Source organism: Meriones unguiculatus, chromosome 5 (genome assembly GCF_030254825.1).
Source record: "Meriones unguiculatus strain TT.TT164.6M chromosome 5, Bangor_MerUng_6.1, whole genome shotgun sequence".
NCBI classification, from domain to species: domain Eukaryota; kingdom Metazoa; phylum Chordata; class Mammalia; order Rodentia; family Muridae; genus Meriones; species Meriones unguiculatus.
The window spans coordinates 114,700,375-114,723,786 of NC_083353.1; the positions used below are offsets into that span (position 1 = coordinate 114,700,375).

Consider the following 23,412-nt stretch of genomic DNA (forward strand, 5'->3'; position numbering starts at 1 on the left):
ATACTTTGCAAGAGCTCATTAGCACAGACCGCCCACACGGACATCCCCCTGACAGGCTTGCTGTGTGTGTGTCCAGCCTGGATTGTGTGCAGCTCTGCACAGGTGCTAGGTCTAGTGTCTATGCTGGGCTCACCTGACCACAGACCCTTTCTTGTTGCTTGGCTAACTTAGGAGTAGCAGTGTTCCCCATTGGGGTCGGGGATCGATATGACGAGGCCCAGCTGAGGATCTTGGCAGGCCCTGGGGCCAGCTCCAATGTCATAAAGCTCCAGCAAATTGAAGACCTCCCCAGCATGGCCACCTTGGGCAATTCCCTCTTCCAGAAACTGTGCTCTGGTGAGTCTTTTGATACATATATTTTCAGTTCTCAGATAACCATTGTCCCCATGACCAAAACTTTCACATTTCCATTTGTGGAAAGTGTAGACTACACTTCCAGGGGTCTCTGGAGAGTTTTCTGTGCACAGTCCCAGTTCGGCTGAGCTCTGCATCAGACTTTTCAAGTAACAGAAGTCCTGGCTTGTTTGTGCTGAGGGACTTTGGATGAAAGAATTGGGAGACACAAGCAAGGATCCCCAGCGTCCTACAGGTCACGGTCCTATACTTCCTCTCAGTATACATAGAAAGGCCTTTAGAAACACACCATCAAAGCCAGTAGTGAAGGACCCTAGGCAGAGTTGATTTTAAGTCACAAACATGTTTTTTTTTTTTTTTTTTTTCCTGGCCTGGTTTTATATATTAATGTAATTAGTTTTAAATGAAAACCTTCTACAGAGTTATGGGCCTTTCCTGATAGATGGTAGCTATCTTGGCAACAGCCATTAAGCAGATCTTTTCCAAGTTTTATGGATCTTGCTTCACATTCTCTCTGCCCCAGCCTCCGCCCCCACTCCTGGTGGGCATGAAAGGAGATAAGTGAAAGCTACTGCCGTGTGATGACTGTTGTTATCACAATTATTAACTGCCATGAAGTGCGTCTGGAGGACCATCAGATGGTCCCCTTCTCGTGTCCACCTCCCCAGCGAGAAACCCACTCACATTTTCTTTGGAGTTGTGTTGATGAGTGCGTGCTGTGGACAGTTTAGAATTCTTGGTGGTGGGTGGTAGCTGGAGCCTTTCTGGTCTGTTTCAGGGTTTTCTGGAGTTTGTGTGGATGAGGATGGGAACGAGAAGAGGGTAAGTCCCCTCCTGTTGACTTGGAAGGAAAGGCCAGCAATACACATTGGGGCCCTGGTCCTTATGAACCAATTTAACCCTGCTTGGTCTTAGACTCACTCTCCTGCATGTGATTAGCCTGTTTTGGGGTCCCTTTGTAAACCTGGCGTTATACTTCCTGTCCTATGCAGAGCCTCCCTGATGTAAGACTGTCCAGCTCCAGTCTGTCCTGAGCGACAGGCAGTGACACGCGGGCGGACTTAGATTTGGTGTTCTTCATCCTGGTCCTTTCTCAAATCTGCTTTCTCCTCCTGTAGCCGGGGGATGTCTGGACCTTGCCAGATCAGTGCCACACAGTGACCTGCTTGCCAAGTGGCCAGACCTTGCTGCAGAGTCACCGGGTCAACTGTGACCATGGACCCAGGCCTTCATGTTCCAACAGCCAGTCCCCTGTTCGGGTGGAGGAGACCTGTGGCTGCCGCTGGACCTGTCCCTGTGAGTCCTTCATTTCTCCAGTTCACATGGTGTAGGGAAGTAGGTTTTTAACTTGCTGTATAGACAGCCGGTGTGGGACCAGATAGGTGGAAGTACCTATCCCGTCCCATGACACCCATGTACTGTCCTGCCTTACACTCCTTCCCTCTTTGGGAAGATAAGACAGAGCCACAGGAAGCACTGCTTTTCTGAGGTTTGAATTCAGCTCGGCCATTTCACACCAGCCCATAAGAACGCACATCACTGGGAGGCCAGCAGTATGGTAGTGTGCATGAGAACGTTCCCAGAGCCCTTCCCCTCGAGTCACAGCTGTAGTTGTACGGGACTTCATGCAACTGGATACTACAGGGGACGTGGTATGAGAGCTTGACACAGGCCCAACCTTTGTAAGCCTGTGGTCAATGTTCATCTGGAAGGGGTAGCTCTGTGCCTTGATGTTGGGAAAAATGGCCGCTGTGATGGTTTGTTCTCAGCAGTGGCAACAGACGTAATTATGGGCTAATATAACTATGTCATGGATTCTTTTTTATTTTTTATTTTTTTCTTTTTTTCGTCATGGATTCTTACCTTTCTCTTTGAATAACCGGTTGACTAGTGTCAGTTTTTATCTATCTATCTATCTATCTATCTATCTATCTATCTATCTATCTATCTATCTATCTATCTTGCCTTTTTGGTCCTTTGGGGTGCCTGTTTGATTTGATCTTAGTCCTTTGGCCCGTTTTCATCCTTCCCTTTCTCAGACAGCTGAAAACTTGGATCTCATTGTCCACGATATGCTTGCCTAACTCTAGAACACCCGTGATGCTGCTCGGGAGTGCGTATGAAAAACCAGCCCGCCAACTGCAGCCCTCGTGGGTAGCCCTTTCTGCATTTAGCCTCAGAGTGAGACTTGGTTTCCCGAAGTCATTTGCATTAGCTGTCTCCCCCTGCCCTTCGGTGGTTTTTGTCACTTAGTCTTGTTTTTATTACATTTATTAGGTAGGGCGACAGTGCATAGCGACGGATTTAATGTGGCATTTTCACACACTCGTATGGGGCTTTGATGTTACCTTCTCCTCCACCCCTTTAATCACTCATCAGTCGGGAAGTCAGTTTTTAAGAACGCCCTTTAACTACCCACCATGGGTGTTATTCCACTCTGTCTCTGCTCTTGATTTACCTCTGCATTCTTTCTGGAAAATGCTGCTTAGGGGTCGCATGACCTTGTACATCATTTCTGAGAATTCTGTGGCGAAATGAACTGGTGTTTTCACTTGGTGAACTATTTGATGCTTTTACTTGACGCCTGAAGGGGTTTTCTTGATTTTTGAAGTTGAATGGTTTTGCTTTTTCTATTTTTTTTTTTTTTTTTAGCTCAGTTGTACTCAGGGCCAACAGATCTGGGTGAAAAGTTCTAGGCATTTGTCACATGCTTTCCACATCCAAATGTGCTCCTTCCTTGAGTTCTAGAATCTTCTCATGAGTCAGACTCAGTGTTTAGATGTCATTTCTTTTCTAATCCCTTTTAAAGGATTCCATTTCCACGCTGTCTCAGCTTCCTCTCTGATTCCCTTGCTTCCGTCGTGCACTCACCCTCACTCTCCAGCTGCTTGCTCACTTTATTCTTATTACATTTTCATTTTGCTCTATCCTCCCCTGAGCCCTTCATTCTTTTGACTGGATCTTAGGTGTTTCTTTCATCATTCTTTCTCCTGAGCCCAACGGACTTTTTCAAAACCTATTCTCACTTTGCGCATTTCTTTTATTTCCCACTTGCTTGTCTTATTTTGCGTATGTGAGGGCACACACTGTGGCACATATGTGGAAGTCAGAAGACAGCTTTGAGGCTGAGTTCTCTGGGGATGGAACTCAGGTCGTCAGTCTCGGCAGCGAGAGCATCTCTCTGGTGTGTTTCTCTCTCTTAGTTTTTAAAGTTCTTATTCAGGTAGTTTTTATTTCTTGTAAAGTTTTGTATATATTTAAGTTGCTGTGCCTTGTGTCAGACAGTTTTTCTCCTATGACTTTTTTTTTTAGTAGAATCTCTAGTGAGTGAGGAGTGCTGATTCTCACTTTATGATTTTTAAAATCATTCTCACAGATTTGTGTCCCTCTCCTTATTGTGTGCGTCAGGGATTTAGGAGGTTTTGCATTCAGTGAAACCAGTGTGGAGAAGTAATTTCCTTAGTAGAAGTGCAGAATTTTATGTCTCCTGGTGTTTTTGCTTTCTTTAAAAAATGTCTTTCCAGGCCCCTAGTTTCCCTCCTTTGGTCCTTTTTATATGTCACTTCTTATTGCCAAAAGTCTTCCTATTTCCTTCCCTTGATTTTGGTTCTGGGAACCTGGGTGCTCATACCTCCTAGGCAAGCATGGTCCCCCTGTCTTCAACCCGTAGTCTCCTTCAGTTTTTACATTGGTCAGAGACATGTAGTCAATAAGGTTTTAACGTGGTGCTCGGTTTTAGATACTTCTTTGCTGTGTAGAGCGGCAGCGAGATAACCCAGTGTGGAGAGAAGGAGAGAGGTGAGGCAAAATGGATTCTGGGATACACTTATGTGTGGTGTAATTTAAAAAATATTTTGTAGAAATATTTTGTAGCTCTGTGATTTTATGTAAGTCTCAGATTCTCAGTCTCTTGTTGGGTTACTTTAACGCTCCCTCTATCTTGAACATTGGGGTTTGCTACTATATGTGGCTCATTTCAACTTGTAGTCCGGGCTGGGGGGATGGCTTACTGATTAAAAAGCACTTGGTGTTTTTTTTCCAGAGGACTCGGGTTCTATTCCCAGAATGACAGCTCACAGCTGTCTATAACTCCAACTCCAGAGGATCTGATGTCCTCTGGCCTCCACAGAAACACCGGGCACACAGTGGTACAGAGACATATGTGCAGGCAGAATACTCACACACACCTAAAACAAAGAGAAAGAAACAGCAAGAAAGCAAGCAGGAAAAACCTGGCCAGTGAACTGGAGTACACTGTGACGGTTTGTTGAAGGATAAACTGGTATTCTGAGAACGGAAGTGACTAAGGTTCTGTGTGTCTATCACACTAAAGGTGCCGGATTTCATCCCTGGCATTGGCTTAGTCATGAGACTTACAGATCTGTTCGCCAAACTTGAGCATGCATGTGATGTACTACTAGGCTAGCATTTAGTCTGCATTGCAGCCAAATTTCAGGACAATGACTGCAGTGACTGCAGTCCTGTTGTGCAAGGGAGACAGGAGAGCATCACTGACGTCTAATAGTTTTGCCCAGGGTCTTCAGTAAGCAACTGGCAAAACCACAAGCCTCTTCTGAGCTGCTTTGGCTCTAACTTACTGTGTCACAGTTGGCGTGATGGTGGACAGAGCCATTCTGGTTAACCGTCTTTGTCTTGTGATTCGGTAACACATTGTCATTGGTAATTGGGGCTTTTTCCTCAACAAGGTACAAGTCACAGCTGAATTAGTAGGGATTATGTTATTTAGTCTCCCACAGCTATGGCAAAATGCCTGGTACCACAAAGTTGAAAGGGGAAAGTTTGTTTTCACTCACTGCTTTGGGGTTTTTGTCTGTGGTTACCTGGCTCCATTTATTTAGGGACTATGGGGAGGCAGCATGTCCTGGCAGAAACACGTGACAGGAAGGGGCTTCTCTCCTCGTGGCTAGGACTGAGGAAGGGGCTGGTGTGCTGGGTTTCCTTCAAGAGCACACCATCAATAACCTAACTCGCTTCTACTCAGCTGTACCCCTTAAATTCCTACTGCTTTCCAGCAGTGCTGACAGCGGGTAGCCAAGCCTTTGGGGGACACTCACTTAAACCCCAACAGGGCTCACAAGCAGCATGAGTGCCTGTGGGACAGTGACATTCAGCCTGCTGCTTGGTTTGCTTGTTTATTTTCCTGAGACGGGGTTTCTATGTGGCCCTGGCTGACCAGGCTGGCTTTGAACTCATAGAGATCCCATCTGCCTCTGCCTCCCAAGTGCAGGGATTAAAAGCCAGTCTACTACTTGGAAAGGGACGAATGTTCAAGGACTCTTGGGGAGTTTGAGTGAAAGCCGTGGAGGCCGCCCAGCTCTGAGAAATGGTGGCAGCCAGCCCTGCCAGTCACAGGCTGTGTTGATAGTCACCTACAAAAGTGGCAGTGCCCTGAGCCTAGTTATGAATAAGGGGCATGGGTGGGGTCTCATTATCAAGCTTTCCCCTCATTTCTTTTTTTTTTTTTCTTCATTAGCTTCTATTAATTAGCCATGATCTATGTGAAAAACTCATCTCCAACTTCACTCAGGCCCAAGACTCTCTTTCAAATCCGTGGCACTGGCATATCAAAGCAGGCATATCGTCCCCCAATCATCAGCGGCAAAATGATTGCCGCTCACGTGCTGTTTGCATAGGAACCTTGGGAATTTGCCAATTGAATGTGGGTCCCCGAGCTCACTCTGAGACCCAACTGTTTATTTTGGCCCAGGAAATATTTCTCTTGTGTAGTCTCCCATGGGGTAAGTCACCACGGCCACTGGTACCGTTAGCTGAAGGGACACATGTGACTTTGAGTGAATTTTCTTTACAGTGAGGTCATGAATCGCTTTCTCAGTTCCTCATGCTTCCTGGGCCAGCCTCCCCCGCCCCCAGCCCCCCAGAGTGGCCGTGTGCACTGCAGGCATGCGCATGGGGACTGGATAGCGTCCATCTAGCATGTGCTGTCCCCATTCAGGTGTGTGCACCGGCAGTTCCACCCGGCACATCGTCACCTTCGATGGGCAGAACTTCAAGCTGACAGGCAGCTGCTCTTACGTCCTCTTTCAGAACGCGGAGCAGGACTTGGAGGTGGTCCTCCACAACGGGGCCTGCAGCCCTGGGGCAATGCAGGCCTGCATGAGGTCCATTGAGGTGAAGCATGCCGGCCTGTCTGTTGAGCTGCACAGCAACATGGAGGTGAGAGGCGTTTTCTGTGGGACCCATGGCAGGGCAGAACGGAGCTTCAGGAGCCTTCCCCTGACTAGCAGAGCACTTCCTCCTCCAGTGGGGTTCCCTGCTGTCTCCCTCGCCTTGTCGCGAGTTCATGTTGCTCAGGTCCAGATTCGGGAGAGCAGATCAGTTTCGATAGCAAGTTATGAATTTAGTCCTGGTTTCTGGCATCGATAAGGAACTGGGTTGGCACCACAGACCATGGACACACTAGGCCTTATGAGCCCAGTGCTTAAGGCCTGGGGGTTTTCCACAGGGGAAATATTTAGTGCCTAAACCAGGGCCTTAGAAAATATATAGGGCTTTGAAAGAAGAAGAAGAAGAAGAAGAAGAAGAAGAAGAAGAAGAAGAAGAAGAAGAAGAAGAAGAAGAAGAAGAAGAAGAAAAAAGTATGGCTTCAGATTTTAGAGAGGAGACTGCCAAACTGCTATAAATAAATGTCTGATTAAATGCTTACAAAAGGTTATATTATGCCAACTTCTTTACTCGTTCCTTCAGAAATCATAAATATTTCATGGTGTGAAAACAACTTGTAGACTAGATTTTTCTCACTTGGTAAGAATTCCTGAGTATGAGCACTAATTGCTGAGAAATCTGAGTTAGTCATATATCAGAAGAGGAGCTCATAGCCAAAGAAATCTTAAAATCAGAGTGATTAAAAAAAAAAAAAAACAAACCTTCCCAAATCTCTACAACAAAACTGCATTTGCTGCCGAATGCGAACACATTTGTAATATGTTCAATGTGCCACATGGTGGGGCCTCAGAGAGAAGCCACGGGTGCTCATGTGAAGAATTTGAGGCTGTCCTGGCAGTGTCCTTGGAGACCAGCCCCAGTAGCTGACTTGCAATGGCAGCCTCGCTGGCCTGTTGGGAAAGGGTTACCTTCCCTACTGAGGTAGGCTGGCCTGGTTCCCTGAAGCCCTGGGCCTTCTGGTTCAGGTGCCCGCTGCCTGCATGGTGTTCTAGCGGTCATTGCGGTCAATACCCAAAGCCTCTTTGTTCCGGAAGGGCTGCTTGCTGACAAACATCAGGCTCTGTGGGCAGCTCCACAGCAAGAGTGTGAGGAATGCACAGGGACCCTCAGGAGCTTCAGGGAGAAGCCGAGAGTGAAGTTCTGGGATAAGCTAGAACAGGGGTTTGCAACCTGTGGGTCATGACCCTTTCGGGGGGTTTGAATGGTCCTCTCCCAGAGGTCGCCTGAGACCACTGGAAAACAGGTATTTACATTCAGGACAGTAGCAAAATGACAGCTGCAAAGTAGCAATGAAAACAATTTTACAGTTGGTGGGAGCTTCACCACCACATGAGGAACTGTATTAAAAGGTTGCAGCGTTGGGAAGGCTGAGAACCACGGAGCTGGAACAATTGGTGAACTTTTTCTCGTTTGAGCAGATGGCAGTGAATGGGAGACCGGTCCTTGCCCCTTACGTGGGCAGCAACATGGAAGTCAGGATCTACGGTGCCATCATGTATGAAGTCAGGTTCAACCGTCTTGGCCACATCCTCACATTCACGCCCCAAAACAATGAGTTCCAGCTGCAGCTTAGCCCCAAGACCTTTGCTTCCAAGATGTATGGTCTCTGTGGTAAGAAGCTGTTCTCTCTGCTCCTCTTCTGCATTATAAACCTTGCTGTGCTTCGTGTGTGTGTGTGTGTGTGTGTGTGTGTGTGTGTGTGTGTGTGATTTGATGCTTAGATTACTGAATCCTGTTTCAAGCATCTGGCAGTGAGGGTCAGACCACCCTCGTAGGTGCAGAATGGCCAAGTCTTTGACTCTACTGCTGCCTTTGATGTTGCTCTAGGCATCTGTGATGAGAATGGGGCCAATGACTTTATGTTGCGGGATGGAACGGTCACCACAGACTGGAAGAGGCTTATCCAGGAATGGACCGTGCAGCAGGCAGGGCGCACGTGCCAGGCTGTTCCTGAGGAGCAGTGTCCTGCCCCTGACAGCTCCCTCTGTCAGGTCCTCCTCTCAGCGCTCTTTGCTGAATGCCATAAGGTCGTTGCCCCAGCCACGTTCCACAGCATCTGCCAGCAAGACAGTTGCCACCGGGAGCGAGTGTGTGAGGTGATCGCTTCTTACGCCCATCTATGTCGGACCAGCGGGGTCTGTGTTGATTGGAGGACTGCTGACTTCTGTGGTGAGTCCCCGAATGTGCCCCCAAAACCCTGGAGACAAACCAAGTGTGGGCTTGCTCACACTCTCTGGTCTTCAGATTCTCATCTGCCCAAAGAAGAGCAAAATCCCCACATTTCCCATTGGCATTTCAGTTAGGATCAAACAAGGCTATACAGGTATAGAAGCCCTTCAAGGACACAATTTTTATGTACATAAAAGCGTATTTGTATAATTCAAATAGTTGTGAATTCAGTGTCTTAGACACAGGCTTAGCCAGTAGCAGATTTTGAAATTCTATCACACTGGTGTGAACAGCCATTGAGCAGGATTTTGAAGTAGGAGTGGCATTTTGCCCTTTGATGCCTCGGAACTGCTCATTTACAAATAGGAATGCTAAGGATGACCTGGCCCCGTCAAGGCCAGCCCTCCTAACTGGACCTGCCCTTTGCCTATCCTTTGAAATGCACAGAACTCCAGAGTAAATCAGATACGGATCCTGTCTTCGCAGGGTGAAGACCAAGAGAATCAAATAAAATTGTTGACGTTTTACACTTGGGTGTCTCAGAGTCTGCCATCGCAGAGTTCTCAGCCACTTTGACGGGGCTGAGGACTTGGGCATCTCGTCTATTCATTGGCTGCTCTCTTAGTCTTCATGTGTCTCTGAGTTGGCAGAGTAGAGTAAAAGAGCTGGACTACCCCCTCCCCCTCCCCACAGCCCTATTTTTAAGTTTTGGGTTTTACGTCCATGTGGATGGAATTGCTTCTACTCCACCTGGCTGCAGACCGACCCAGGGGCCAATGCTGCTTTCTGCATTACCGAAAGCACCTTCTATGTTTGCTCTCTCTGTGTATGCCCTCACTGTTTATTGTGCACAAGAGAAAAACCCTGTGCTCTGGCCCTTTGGAAGCCACTGCTTACCTTATGAGTATGGACATGGGAGGGAGTTTGTGAGAAGAGAATCGCCTTGTGGCATCTCCCCCAAGGCCTTTCCCCGATCACTATGGTTTCTTTATTTAAGAGAATTTTTAAGAGTCTCAGATACAGCTGTACTCCAAAGAGAGAGCGCCCGAGCCTTCACACAATTGGCTGCGATTAGATCTGGCTGCAAGTAGCAGAGAGATAGGACTTCCTGTCACTTGGGTGATCAGAAGTAGGCGACATCATTGGTGCTGTGCATTGTCCTCTTCTCTGTGATTTAAGACAGCTCTAGGTATGAAGCGCAGGGTCCAGTAAGTAGTATGGGAAGGAGGCATAGTTGTCTTTTTAAAATAAAATGGATTCCCAGAGCCCACCTGGAGCCCTTCCTCTTCTAGTTAATTGATCAGAGCTTAGTCACGTGACTGCACTTCCCACAGAGGAGGATTGTGTTCTTTATTCAGAGTGGTTGTAAGCCAAGGCCAGAATTCTAGTAGAGTGGAAGAGGGAGAGGATAGACACTGGGGAAAACTGGCCACACCTGCTCTAACAAGTTTCTCAGGTGATTGGCCACCTTGAATTGGCCACACTTCTTTTGCTTCTGGCTGGTGAAGAGCATTGGGAGTGACTTCCGTTCTACCTTCTGCAGCTCTGTCATGCCCACCGTCCCTGGTATATAACCACTGTGGGCGGGGCTGCCCTCGGCACTGTGACGGGAACGCTAGCTTCTGTGGGGACCACCCCTCCGAAGGCTGCTTCTGTCCCCAACACCAAGTCTTGCTGGAAGGCAGCTGTGTCCCCGAGGAGGCCTGCACTCAGTGTGTCGGGGAGGATGGAGTCCGCCATCAGGTAGGGGCCTGGCTTCTCCATCCCAGTGGGCTGGCCCTTTCTACTTTTCACAGCAGGGCTGACTCTTAATGGGATCACAGAGGGCTAGGAAGGCAGCAGGTGTAACACCCTTGGATTCAGACAGATCCAAGTTCAGGTCTTGGGCCTCCCATGGGTTAGTGTGGGATCAAAGTGTTAATACATCATTCATATTATTTTTATTCATGCGTGTAGAGTGATATAGGAACCCAGGATGGAAGGAGTAAATAATGCATTATAAGGTGGTATCTGCAATTATTCAAACATACTTCATACTTTGTATATTATCTCCATGTTTCTTAAAGATAAGGCTTTTTTTTTTCTTCTAGAGCATTTATAACCACTTGTAGCCAAATGTTTAAAGAGCACAGCCAAACAGTCCGGTACCTTTCTTCACTGCAGGATTCCTTATTGCTTTGAATGGACTGATGTACATGGCAAATGTTTCAGAAGGTGTTTGCTTCTTCAATCTATTTGCTTATGAAGCATGCATGTGTGAGGTGTGTGTGTGTCTCTGTTACAGTCTTTGAGTTCAGGTTTTACCAGAAGATGCTAGTTTAACCCACATTGCTTTCTAAATACAGAAAGCTCAGTTAGCTTTCCTGTGGGCCCAGCTTGTAGAGACGGGCTTAGATGTTGGACTCAGAATTCACAGCTCAGTGTACCGCAAAAGATCTTGCCCTTTCTGTTAGTCAAAAGCACCTTTACCACATTGTTTCTGGGGTAATTTTCTTGGGAATGATTGAGTCACCAATTCTTTTAGCTTTCTGAGAGCTCATGTGCGCTCTTCAGAAGGATGTTTGCCAAACTCTCTCATTGGTTTGTAATAGTAGTCTTCACTCTTCCAAGTCGATAGCATCTGTATTTACAAGACTAGGTACATAGCAGTCCCGTCTTTCACCATGGCCAGTGACGTCACCGAGCATGGTGGATGTAGGGGCCTATTTGGCTTCTAGTAAAGGGGGTGTGCCCTCGAGACCTAACACATCCATCCCCAACAAGGAGAACCTTTCCCTCTAATGTTGTTTTGTCTGTGACATTGTAAGCCAAGAGGCAGATCATCTTTGGTTCTCTCCAAATCCCTGTAGGGTCATTATCACATGTCATAGTTAACGGATGGGAAGTCCAAGGCTCATGTGGCATGAGTCATATGATGGGATTGTTGGTGACAGCACCAGGCCATCCTGTGTTGTCCCAGCCCTGCTGTGGACCTCAGGAAGAGCGGCTAGCTTTACCGGGAACAGATATGAGCCTGCATGTCAGAGCAGTATTGACTGGGTGGGGTCTTTTGCTTTAGGTTAGTTGTTGAGCTTCATTCCATTAACCCTTCCCCCCCCTTTTTTTTCTCTCTGGGAATAGGTGAGTAGGGAGAAAACCCAGCCATACTCTCCCACCGTATTTCAAATTGCCAAACCAATTAGGTACTTGGATGTAAGATTCCCCAAATGAGTTGGTAAAACCTAATATTTCCCCCCCCATCCTCATGGTTCCGGGGCTCCTGCAGGGCTTCAGTGATGCAGTTCGTGTATGTACTGTGTTACCACCCAGTGGTTATCCCAAACTGATGGAAGGGCAAAGCGCTTCCTCTCTGAAGGCAGAAATGGTCTTGCCCTCTTCCCTGGCCTCCTGTGGTGAGTTCCCTGGCTCCGTGAGCATCAGATGTCTGCAGGTCCCAAAGGCAGGAAATGTGTAAATTTTATTGTAACATCTTAGCGTGTTCAACTCTCTCTTCCCCCAGTTCTCTCTGGCTGTTTCTCCTTCTCTGTTTTCTTCACCTTCTGCACAACAAATTGGAATAGGCATATGAGTTGCATTAAGGAATCTATCCAAATTGTGCACTATTTTGGACATAAGAGCAGTTTTTTTTTTTTTTTAAAATCAAGTATAGAATTAATCAAAAGCTCTGACGAGAATACAGCCGGTTTTAGTTATTCAGAAAATAGAGTTTAAATGGGAGAAAATAAGTGCTTGTCCAGCCACCTGCGTTCCCAGCCTCCGCTTTAAAGCCGAGAAAGAAGGAAAATCTAATAGGAAGAACATTTCCATTAAATGAATTTTTAGACCAAAAAAGAAAGCCCAGAAAATCTTCCTTCAGGGAAATAACCAGGGCTTAAATCTGTTATACCCCGGGAAGAGGGAAAATATTTACCAGTTTCCATAGCTCTTGTTTGTTTTACAAAACGCACTGTGGAGATGGGAACTTTTGTAGCAGGATCGGATGGGGTCTGGAGTCCGGTACAGGCCGTCGGCCTCTCACGGGAGCCGCTGCTGGCGCAGCACTGAGTCCCATTTCAGCTAAGGGGGACATGTGTCCTTTACCCTGGAGGAGCCTGTGGCCTGGCACCTCCTCTCTTCTGAGACACCACATGTGTGTGTCCTTCAACTGGCCTTGGGCGCTTCAGTTTTCCTATGCCGCACTGTTCTTCTGGCATCTTCAGTGCCATCCATTCTAATACTGATTAGAATTCTAATAATAATCCATTCTCCTGTGCCTCCATCTGGAATCTGTAGGTGACAGTTCAGCCTGCAAGCAGCGTGGGCCTGTGCAGCAGTGCCCCCTGCTGGCATGTTTGCTGCACAGCCAGGCCACGTACAAGGCATCTTCAAGGGCTGAGCTTATTCTCTCTCTCTCTTTCTCTCTCTTCAGGAGGAGTTGACTGTCTGTCCTGAGTTGGGTGTGCTTGGCTAAAGCACCCCAGGAGGGTGGAAATATTCGTTTTTGGGGTCTAATGCTGGGTTCCAGACCATCAGCCCTGGAAGGTCTGTACGTGCCTCGGTGGGAGGCGCTTTATTGGCACACTTTCCGACAACTGGAAGGGTCTTAATTCTTTAGATATCCGAGGTCCACCTTTAGAGTGAGAGAGAAGAGAAGAGAAAACTGAAACATCACAGCAGGACCCCCTCCTTCCCAGCCGTCATTCCCAGCTTCTGACCCACACGGGAGCCAGTGCCCCCACAAGGGAGCCAGTGCACCCTTCCCAGGCTTTAGTTTGAAACAGCAGCTGCGGCAGCCTTGATTTCTGATTTGCATTTCTCTTCCTCCCCGTCCTCCCAACTCTTCTCTTCTTGCTCCTTCTCTCCCCTCACCCCTCTTTTTTTTTTTTTCTTTCTTGATACAGGTTTTTATATTTAGCCTCATCTGGCCTCAGATCTTGCTGCCCCTGCCTCCCTAGTGCTAGGCTTACAGGTGTGCACACCTCCAGCCCTGTTCTTCCCTTTTGTGGTTTTCTGCCTCCAGTCCTCCTCTCCTGCATCCCGTTTGCAGCCAGCAGCTTTGTCCAGTCCACGCGTTCTTTCTGAGGCCCCTGTTACAAGCAGCACACGCTCAATCGGATTGGGAAGGCTGCCTCAGGCCTTCAACTCACCTGCCTCATACTCTACATCCAGGCCTCTGAGAGGCTAAGCCACGCCACAGGCTGCAGAACAGACTTGCGTCACCCGGGGCTCAGAGCCCCGTGCTGTTGCTTAGCCTTGCTTTCCCTCAGTTCCTAGAGACCTGGGTCCCAGAGCATCAGCCCTGCCAGATCTGTATGTGCCTGAGTGGGAGGAAGATTAACTGTACTGAACAGCCATGCCCCACAGCCAGAGGTAAGCAAGTCTTCCCTGCCCCTGGAGGGAGAAGGGCCCTGTGGGCCTCCAGCCATCCTGCCACACTCATGATGCATAATCCAAATAATGGTCCCAAGGAGGTGTTTTTCTTCAGGATGCTCCATTTCTTCTTGCTGCAATCAGGAGTGCCCTTTTGGCTCTCCTGGTCCCATGGTTCAAATCCTGTGAGAGTCCCCTTCAGGGTCTGTGCTGGTCTCAGTGAATGGGAACTTTGAAAACCTTCTCTAGGCTAGACCATAGTTGATTTTCCCCCCCTGAGTTCTGTGGCTTTTCTTCTCTTCCAGCCCCCACGTGTGGTCTGTGTGAAGTGGCCCGCCTCAAGCAGAGTGCAAACCTGTGCTGCCCAGAGTATGAGTGTGGTATGTATCTACCCAGCAAATCCCTCTAGGGCCCTCTAGGGTTCAGCCCCAAGTGGGACAGACCAGAGTTACGCTTTCTTAGTCACAGGGTGTGCAAAAGGAGGTAGGAAGCGGCTGGCTGGACTGAAAGGAAAACACTCCGTAAAACAGCTTTTAGCAGAGTAGCTTCTAATGTGAGGTGGGAGAGTCATGGTAACATGGTGGGGGTGATTGCTGGAGCTACAGAGATTTGCCAAAGAAAATGTCATACTACCAGAAGATGATCCCAGTAAGAGTTTGAGGACACTAGTCATAGGAAAGGCCACATTCAGGCCTTCATGTGGAGCAGTGTGTGTGTGTGTGTGTGTGTGTGTGTGTGTGTGTGATGACAGCGTGACTCAGAGAGTTCAGAGGAGGTAGAGTGGCTGCATGACAGGGAGCTAATGGCACTGTCATCTTTGTCCCATCAGGGGTGTTTATTAGTTTCTTCTCCAAAGGCTGATCTTCAAGGGAGAGCAGATAGACCAAGGGAAAGGCTAAGGAGCCAGAAAAGAAGGCAGGATCCCAGGAAGCTGATGTATGCTGATTTATCAGAGATCAGCACAAATCTTATAGGGAGTTCAATCTGGTTTGAGAACAGATTTATCAAGCAGGTCTCTGAATGTTGGCAACAAACTGGGGGAGGGCATTTAGGTCCAGCCTTCCAGCTATAGACAAATCTAAGTTTCTGTAATGTGCCAGAAACCTAGTTCATTAATTAATGAGCTCCTTCAGCTAACCTGATAAGTTTCCACTTTAAAGAAGGGGAAACTGAGGTCTAGATGATTCAGATGATTTAGATGTAGCTGAAGCCTTCAAGTCTTTGCAAATGATAATATTACTCAGTGTGAAGGATGACATTTGTCATCCATAGTCAATCTATCTATCTATCTATCTATCTATCTATCTATCTATCTATCTATCCATCCATCTTCCTTCTGTGTATCTAAGCATATATTCATCTGTTTTTCATCCACTCAGCCCTACCCACATCCATCCATCCATCCATCCATCCATCCATCCGTATGTATGTATGTATGTATGTATGTATGTATGTATCTATTCACCATCCATCTAACGTGTCGCTCCTCTCTCTTTTCAATCTCCATCTCCTCTCCCTCTATTTCCTGTCGTCATTCCACTAAAGCAGTAGAATTCCACAGAGAGGGCATGCAGATCTCGCTGACAGACACCAAAATCTGCATGCACCCCTCTTTCTTGAACCCCAGTGTGTGACCTGGTCAGCTGCACCTTGCCTCCGGTGCCTCCATGTGAAGGAGGACTCCAGCCGACCCTGACGAATCCCGGAGAATGCAGGCCCACCTTCACCTGCGGTAATGCTGCTGTGGGCGAGGGGTGTGGGGTCACGCTCTCCTGGCCTGGGGAAGTCATCTTTGGTCTGGGGGTGGGGATCAAGACTGCTTCATTTACCTTTTCAGCTAGCTGAGCCTAGGTTTAGGGCACCTTTGGAAAGAAGGGTTAAGGTCATCCTTAACTGAGTCCTCTGACAGGTGGACCAGCTGCAGGTGGACCAGTGTGGGCACAGTTGCAGATGGGCAAATGCAAAGCAGCTGTTGGGGCTCAGGTAGTTAGACTTCAGACCCCATAGTAACTTGCTTCCCTCGTCCCCTCTGCCACTTACCTCACTTATCTTCATCACTGAACCTTATTTTCAGACTTAAGAGGGTGTTTTTCTCTGTAGGTTTATGCATTTAATCATAAAACATATTTTTAGTATATAGGTGGGCTAAAATTAGACACCGCAAGACATGTAATTCTGTGTTCAGTTCCTAAGGGTCCATTTCAAAGCCAAGGGGTGTGCTTGCATGCCTGCTTTGGAATTTCGCTTGAGTTCCTTGATGCAGACTGGGGGGAGGGTCACATTATAAGGCAGCTGAGATTAGGTGCATTGTGGTTGTGAGAGCATTGTTGACAGCCTTTCATTTTTACATTGTTGGAGATGGTAAGACTAGAGGGTGATGTTCAAGGTCCTGAGGTGGGGATAGGATTGTGTAACCTGCTTTGCCAGCCACGGTATGCCTAGGTTGCTCTGGGTTTTAGGGGTTCTGTATCTGGTATCTCTCAGAGGCAGCTGCTGGGAGGATCCTGCCTTATCTGCATGGTCCTGGGGGTGACAGTGTAGGGATTGAATCGTCTCCCCACTCTCTGTAAGGATTCCCAACCTTGCATTTCTCTTCACTAATGTCACCTTTAGAAGAATGACTTTTTTTTTTTTTTTGTATTCCTATAACTGCTGGGCTGAATGCATGTATGTGTCTGACTTACTATTCTGGGTCTAAGGTTCTCTAGAACCTGCCACAGCCAAGTACTTAGGGGCAGTAGTAGAGGGCAGTCCTCAGTGTGGCAGGACTGAGGGTGTCGCCTGTGTTCGCCTCAGCCTGCAGGAAGGAAGAGTGCAAAAGAGTGTCCCCGCCCTCCTGCCCCCCTCACCGGACACCTACCCTTCGGAAGACCCAGTGCTGTGATGAGTATGAGTGCGCTTGCAGCTGTGCCAACTCCACCGTCAGCTGCCCACTTGGGTACCTGGCCTCAGCCACCACCAATGACTGTGGCTGCACCACAACCACCTGTATCCCTGACAAGGTAGGCACGGCCCAAAGCTGAATGCGATGATGGCCCATTCATTACTCCTCGTAGAAGGTTTGAACTTCTCAGCCTGCCGCCTCTGAGCCAAGGGTGGGGTGGATAGGTAGGCAGGCAGGCAGCATTCCATCTCCCTGGAAGGAAATTCACTCAGGAGGAATCGACAGCCACTCTCCTATGTATTCCTCATGGCTAGATGCTGAGGTTACAGTCAGTCTATGGCTTTAACAAGGTTAGCCTACTCTGAGGGTTTTTAATAGTTTACTCATCTGCCTATTACTGTCAGTTCATCCATGCATCCATCCATTTGCCCCCAAGCCCCCTGCCCCCACTCCCAAATGACTACTATGTTTTAACAGACTGGTGTTATGTTAGGTGCTATGGGAACGAGGTAGAATGCGGTCCCTACTTCTGATCTTCTTAGCCTGTGTCGTATTATTCTACAAATCCAAAGCAATCAGATGCAAAGAGTAGTCAAAAAGAAGAGAGATCCGCCATGCTTGACTTGGAGTGTGTGGGGACATAGCCGCTCACCTCTGAAGCACATTCCATAGCTTGGATGTCACTCTCCACTTGATTAAGTGATCCCAGTGAGTTCACGCCCAGGGACCTTGTGTCACCAGGTTTGTGTCCACCGAGGCACCATCTACCCCGTGGGCCAGTTCTGGGAGGAGGGCTGTGACACATGCACCTGCACCGACATGGAGGATACTGTCATGGGTCTTCGTGTGGCCCAGTGCTCGAAGAAGCCGTGTGAAGACAGCTGTCAGCCAGTAAGTGAGGCCCAAGGGCTGGGTGCTGCCTGGAGCTATTGGGTCGGGAAGAGAGGAAGGGATGTTGGGGTGGGGGAGGGAGGGTAGGAGGAAGATTATTTATCTACCTACCTATTTATATTGAAAGAGAGAGGGAGAGAATGAAAGAGGGAGGGAGGGAGAGAGAGAGAGAGAGCATTTGGAGGCAGAGGCAGGTGAATCCCTGTGAATTCGAGACCAGCCTGTTATACAGAGCAAGTTCCAGGACAGCCAGAGTTACACAGAGAAAACCTGTCTCAAAAAACAGATAGATAGATAGATAGATAGATAGATAGATAGATAGATAGATAGATAGAAGACAGCATAGAGCTTTCAAGGGATTTCTTTTAACTAGGCCATGTTTCCTAAGGTTTTCATGCCTCTTAATATCCAGTTAAGCTATATGCCCTATGGTCGAGCCTATTAATAAAGTTGGAGTCTTTCATGATCCAATTACCTCCCAAAGACCCTGCCTTTGAACCCTGGTCATATAGACCAAGCCTTCAACACAAGGATATATGGAGCAATACTTCAGGTACAAACCATAGCAGTTTGGGCAAAAGGAAAGACATGTGGAGAAGGTTGCCATGCCACCCTTCTGTGGTCTATCCTTGGTTAACAGGTATGGCTGTTGTGTGTGGTTTTAAGTCCATTCTGCTTTGAGCAGAGACACAGGGAAGCATTGTCTCCATTTTCTTTCTCTCCTTCACCCTCAGCCACCACTGCAGCTAATCCTAAAGCAAACACGGGCTCAGAATCTTCTGTGACTGTCCTTGTTGCAACACAACAGTGCTTACATACAGACTGGCAGTCTTCAGACCATGCTTATAATACGAGGTCTAGAAAACGTAACTTGTGCTCCCCAAATTTAGTGCGTCTTGACCTTCGCCTAGGCCATCCCATTCTAGCAGGCTGAGGACTTCTCAAAACTATAGCAGAAGGGAGCATGAGGTTCACAGGCCTGATCCTGTGTCATCATCACATATTAATGAACCAACAGTCATATTAAAGCAGAGTTGCCCAGCATGCATGGCGTGCACCTGTGGCTGATGCTGTCATTATCAACAGTATGGAAAGCCATGCTCTTGAAGCTGTGGGGTGTATGGATAATGGCATACGTGTGGGCAAGCTCTGGAATGGGCGAGCTGTTGCTCTCCTACCTTCAGTGGGACAAGTGGAGCTACTGATGCCTTTGGAAGAGGATGCTGTGGAAACTACAAAGCCTTTTTAGGAATACCCAGATGTGAAAATCCTCTGGTCTCCACTTCATTCCATTGAACATTGGCCAGAGATAGTGGTAACTTGCTCTTAAACAGGGAGAGTGGTGTTAGAGTTCATTTTTTTTTTTTTTTAGAAACTTACCCAATATTTTTTGCAATATCTGTGGTAACTCTTTGAATATTTCACAGTGTACTCTAAATATATTTATAATGACCCCAACTCCTCTATTTACCAGCATTTACACCTTCCTACCATTACCTGTCCTTTGAGATTTCTTCTTTTCTTCTTTCCTCATTGTGTTTGTGTGTTCAGCTAGTCTTGGGAGTGGGGTCAGCCTACTGGAGTCAGTCACATCATTAAAGAAAACCGACTCTCTACCAGATGCCACTAGCTCCTCAGCTGCTGGTGAGACTTTGTGTCCACTGTTCCCACCCTATGATGGGATTTTGTCTGTCTGGAGCTTGGGCATGTCTTGCGCATGCTGTCACAGTCACCATGAGTTCAGATGTGCAGCTGCCGTGCTGTCTGGAGAACAGTTTCCTTGATGTTATCAACAGCCTCTGGCTCTCACAATCTTTCTGCCTCTTCCACCAGGAGCCCTGGAGCCTTAGAGGGGAGAAGTGTGATAGGATTGTCTCCTTTAGGGCTGAGCACCCCGTAGACTTTTATTCTCTGCAAGTTGAGAAGTCGGGGTTCTCTGTTATATTTTGTTTCACCGGGGAATCGTGACTTCAGAGGATAGAGCCCATTTACGGTAACTATAATAAAATAATCTGAAGGAAAGACACAGAGGAACCTTCTAGAAATCAACGGTGTATCGGGAATCATGTGACATCTCCTTTTCTTGTCCCATCTGTGGCAGTGCATAATGACATGATCCATTCTGAGAACTGTGCAGTTGGGTGGCTTCATAGTTACGAAGAACACAATAGGATGTGTTTGGACAAACCTAGACGGCATATGTGTTAGTCAGTTGACAGGCCTCTTGGTGCAATCTAAAGACACACTGGACACCCGAGGCACAAGGTTGCTTCCTGTGTGACGTGACTTGTTTTCAGCAAACATTAAAAACTCATTTTACAAGTAGCAGGAGTCCATTCTAAAATGATGGCGACTGTGTTGTACATTCATAGACTAGCAGTGTGGGCTTTTTTTTTTTTAAATCATGTTTTATTCACTGTGTGCAGTTGTGTATGCTACTCTTTTATGGGACTGCCTAGGTAGTCGGTCCTTTCCTTTGTTTGTTTTCTGAGACATGTTTTATTATGTAGCCCAGGCCATCTTGGGCTTGTGATCCCTTGTCTCAGCCTCATGAGTCCTGGGATTACAGGCAGGTACCAGCATGCCCATTTCTAATTTCAAGTTATGAGCCGGTGTTATACGTGTGGCCCATTGTTGACTGAAATGTCAGTACGGTACATGATAATGTTTTAAGCATTTTCACAGTATTTCTCAGGGAGAGGTGGTAAGGCTGTCCTTTGTGATGTGCTTGTCAGTAGGAAGTAAAGGGCAAGCATGGGAAGAGAAGTTGGCCGTAGCTCTCCAACTTACTGAAACCCAGCAAAAACTGGTGTGTGCTGACTGAGAGCCCATGGCCCATTCTGTTAGACCAGTGCAACTGAATCCCCAAATTTTATGGCTTGAATATGAAATGCCCATATAAACTCGAGTGCTGAATGCATGGTTCCCAGGCGGTAGGGCTATTTGGATAGTGCTGGAAATTTTAAATTTTAGGAAGTAGGGCCTATCTTGAAGAACTGGGGGGGGGGGTGTCTTTCAAGTTTGAACCCGGCTCCCTTCCCTGTTTTCTTCCCTGACTCCTGCCCAGTGTTGGGGCACTTTAGTCACAACTACACTTCTGTAACTGATATCCCCAGTGGTGCATGGGCCAGTGTGATTCTGGGAAGAAGGACGTGGTCTTCAGCGTATGGCCCTAAGATGGCCTCAATGGGGGACGAGGGATCTGAGCTCCAGGTCTTCCGTCCGCATGTCAGCCGTGATAATCACGGTTTGAGGACTGTCCTGCTAAGGACATGAGGACTTTTCTTTTCAGTGCTGAATATTTGCAGGTTGGGAGGATATTAGACTCTCTTCTGTGAATCTGACAGGATGAAAAAGGGAGTAAGTTGAAGGGTTGACAGGACACATCAATAAACATACATGTAAGCTAGTGAGTTTGGCAGAAGAATGGAAAAGGAAATGATTTTTTTTTTCGTTTTTGTTTTGTTTTCATTTTGCTCTTTTGAAATTGTTGGGAGGGAGATTTTAGGAAAGGAAATTCTAGAGTATGGCTGGAGTGTCTGGGCAAGAGAAGCGAGTGAGTCTCTGGGATTCACGTAGCTAAGAATCATTTGTAATATGGACAGTGTGAGGTGCACCAAAAGGCTAAAGGAGGACATCTATCCAGATGACTCAGCACTTTTAGAGAGGCTTCAGAGAGGTGTACCAGATGCCTCAAGGCATTGGTTAACTCTCCTCAGGTTTCCCTGGAGTCTCTACTCCTTTCATGGCATGTGGTATGTCCTGCTCTACAGTGGAGGGTGCATAGAGACTATTATCCTAATTTGTCAGCTCTTCCATCCACTCTGCACCTCCTCTGTGCACAGTAAGTGACTTGAGTCTCCGTTGACAAAAGGCTGGGGACAGCTCACTGCGCACCGATGTGACGCAAGGAGGGATGTCAATAAGTCCCAGGGAGATGGTGTGAACTTGAGCTAAGTCTCTGGGGTAGTTGCACTCCTCCAGGGAAGGCAGTGTTGGTGCCTCTTCAGATTTGGCCCAGCTTCCGAGTGTGCCTGGGGAATCACGATTGCTTGGCATCCACAACATCCAGATCAGCCAGCGATTCCTTCTCTCTTTAAGGACATAACCCCAAGGTGAAGCCTTGTCCTGGCTTCTTTGCCCTTAGCTCCAGACCTAGCCACACTGTCATTGATATTTTTTTGCACATGATATTCAGAGGAGGGTTTTAACTTAAATTTTTAAGAGGTTTGTTTTATGTGTATGATCTATGTGTGTGTACCACATGTATGCCTGATGTCCACAAAGGCCAGAAGAGGGCACTGTGTCACCTGTAACTGAAGTTATATACGGTTTGAGTCATCATGTGGATGCTGAGAATCAAACATGAGTTCTCTTAACTACTGAGCCATCCCCCCCAGCCTCTTAATCTAAGTTCTCGATACTGTGGCCATATTAGAGTATGTCTCCCAGGATGCTAGCTTCCCCTGCCAGGTCCTCTGAGGAAGGTCAGTCTCTGTCATTTGGTCACCCCCCCTTTTTGGTAACAGATACTACACTATTTAAACTACTAGAGAAATGTCAAGGACACTTGCCTTTGCAAATTAGTGCATTAGACAGCTTTCCATTGCGATGACAAAGTACTTAAAATCAACTTAGAGGAAAGCTTAATTTCGGATCATGGTTTCAGCCTGTGGCTAGTCGTGTTCTTGCTTTCCAGGCTGTAGTGAGGCAGAATATCACAGTGGGGTGTGTACTGTGGAGCAAAACTGTGAATCTCAGAGTGGTCAGAAAAGAGGAGAGATGGAGGGAGCTTGGACAGGCAGGCTGGGGTCCGAGATTCGCCTTCCAGGACTGAACTCGCTTCCATTAGGCTCTACCTCGAAAAATTTCTATGACCTTACAGTAGTGCCACAGGCTAGGGAACCACGTGTGGTAAGTTAGGGGAATTTTAAGAGCCACAGCATTACACAGGGTGAGAAGTGCGAGACTCAAGATAGCAGACCATGTAGGTCGTCACCTGCAAAGCCAAGACTTGATGTCATGCAAAGGACTCTCAGGATGCGCGGCATCTAGCCTTGGCTTTGCAGGTGACGACATGCACAATCTACTCTCTTGGTTTGGCCATGGCAGAGGTCGGATTCGTTGGGTGATTCTAACTGAACCCTGGACTGCCCTTAGCGTGCACATGGATTAGATACTGGAATCTTCTGAGAGGGCGGGTTGTGCTCTTTACCTGGTGAAGACCTAGCTTAGTGACTCGTGACTGGCGTGTCTCGGTCACTTCTTGAGGCTAGTGGACAGCAGAGATGAGAATATCCAGGACAGCTGATTTGGTGAGTCCCAGTGCTCAGGAAACAGGAAGCCCTGGTATGGACACCTGTTTCTCATCTGCAACACTGGCCTATACTCTGCCATTTTTTTTTTCAGGGTTTCTCTTATGTTTTCCATGAAGGTGAGTGCTGTGGAAAGTGCCTGCCCTCTGCTTGCGAGATGGTGGCCGGCTTGCTGCGGGGAGATTCCCTCTCTTCCTGGATAGAAGTAGGTCTGGGCACCAGGGAGGGAAGAGGGGAGGTGCTGAC

At 47.6% G+C, this 23,412-nt stretch overlaps 1 protein-coding gene across 1 annotated transcript in view; it reads left to right on the plus strand.

Annotated features, from left to right (window-relative positions):
- The window catches only part of Vwf (von Willebrand factor), a 126,668-nt gene that overhangs the window by 86,435 nt on the left and 16,821 nt on the right, over positions 1-23,412 (plus strand). Inside the window, exons 32-44 of the mRNA XM_021636960.2 lie at positions 172-336; positions 1,133-1,176; positions 1,473-1,650; positions 6,329-6,549; positions 7,977-8,169; positions 8,386-8,727; positions 10,271-10,470; positions 13,974-14,076; positions 14,382-14,456; positions 15,704-15,808; positions 16,873-17,078; positions 17,702-17,851; positions 23,261-23,371. Coding sequence (XP_021492635.1) covers positions 172-336; positions 1,133-1,176; positions 1,473-1,650; positions 6,329-6,549; positions 7,977-8,169; positions 8,386-8,727; positions 10,271-10,470; positions 13,974-14,076; positions 14,382-14,456; positions 15,704-15,808; positions 16,873-17,078; positions 17,702-17,851; positions 23,261-23,371 — 2,093 coding nt within the window. The remainder of the gene's footprint in view (positions 1-171; positions 337-1,132; positions 1,177-1,472; positions 1,651-6,328; positions 6,550-7,976; positions 8,170-8,385; positions 8,728-10,270; positions 10,471-13,973; positions 14,077-14,381; positions 14,457-15,703; positions 15,809-16,872; positions 17,079-17,701; positions 17,852-23,260; positions 23,372-23,412) is intronic.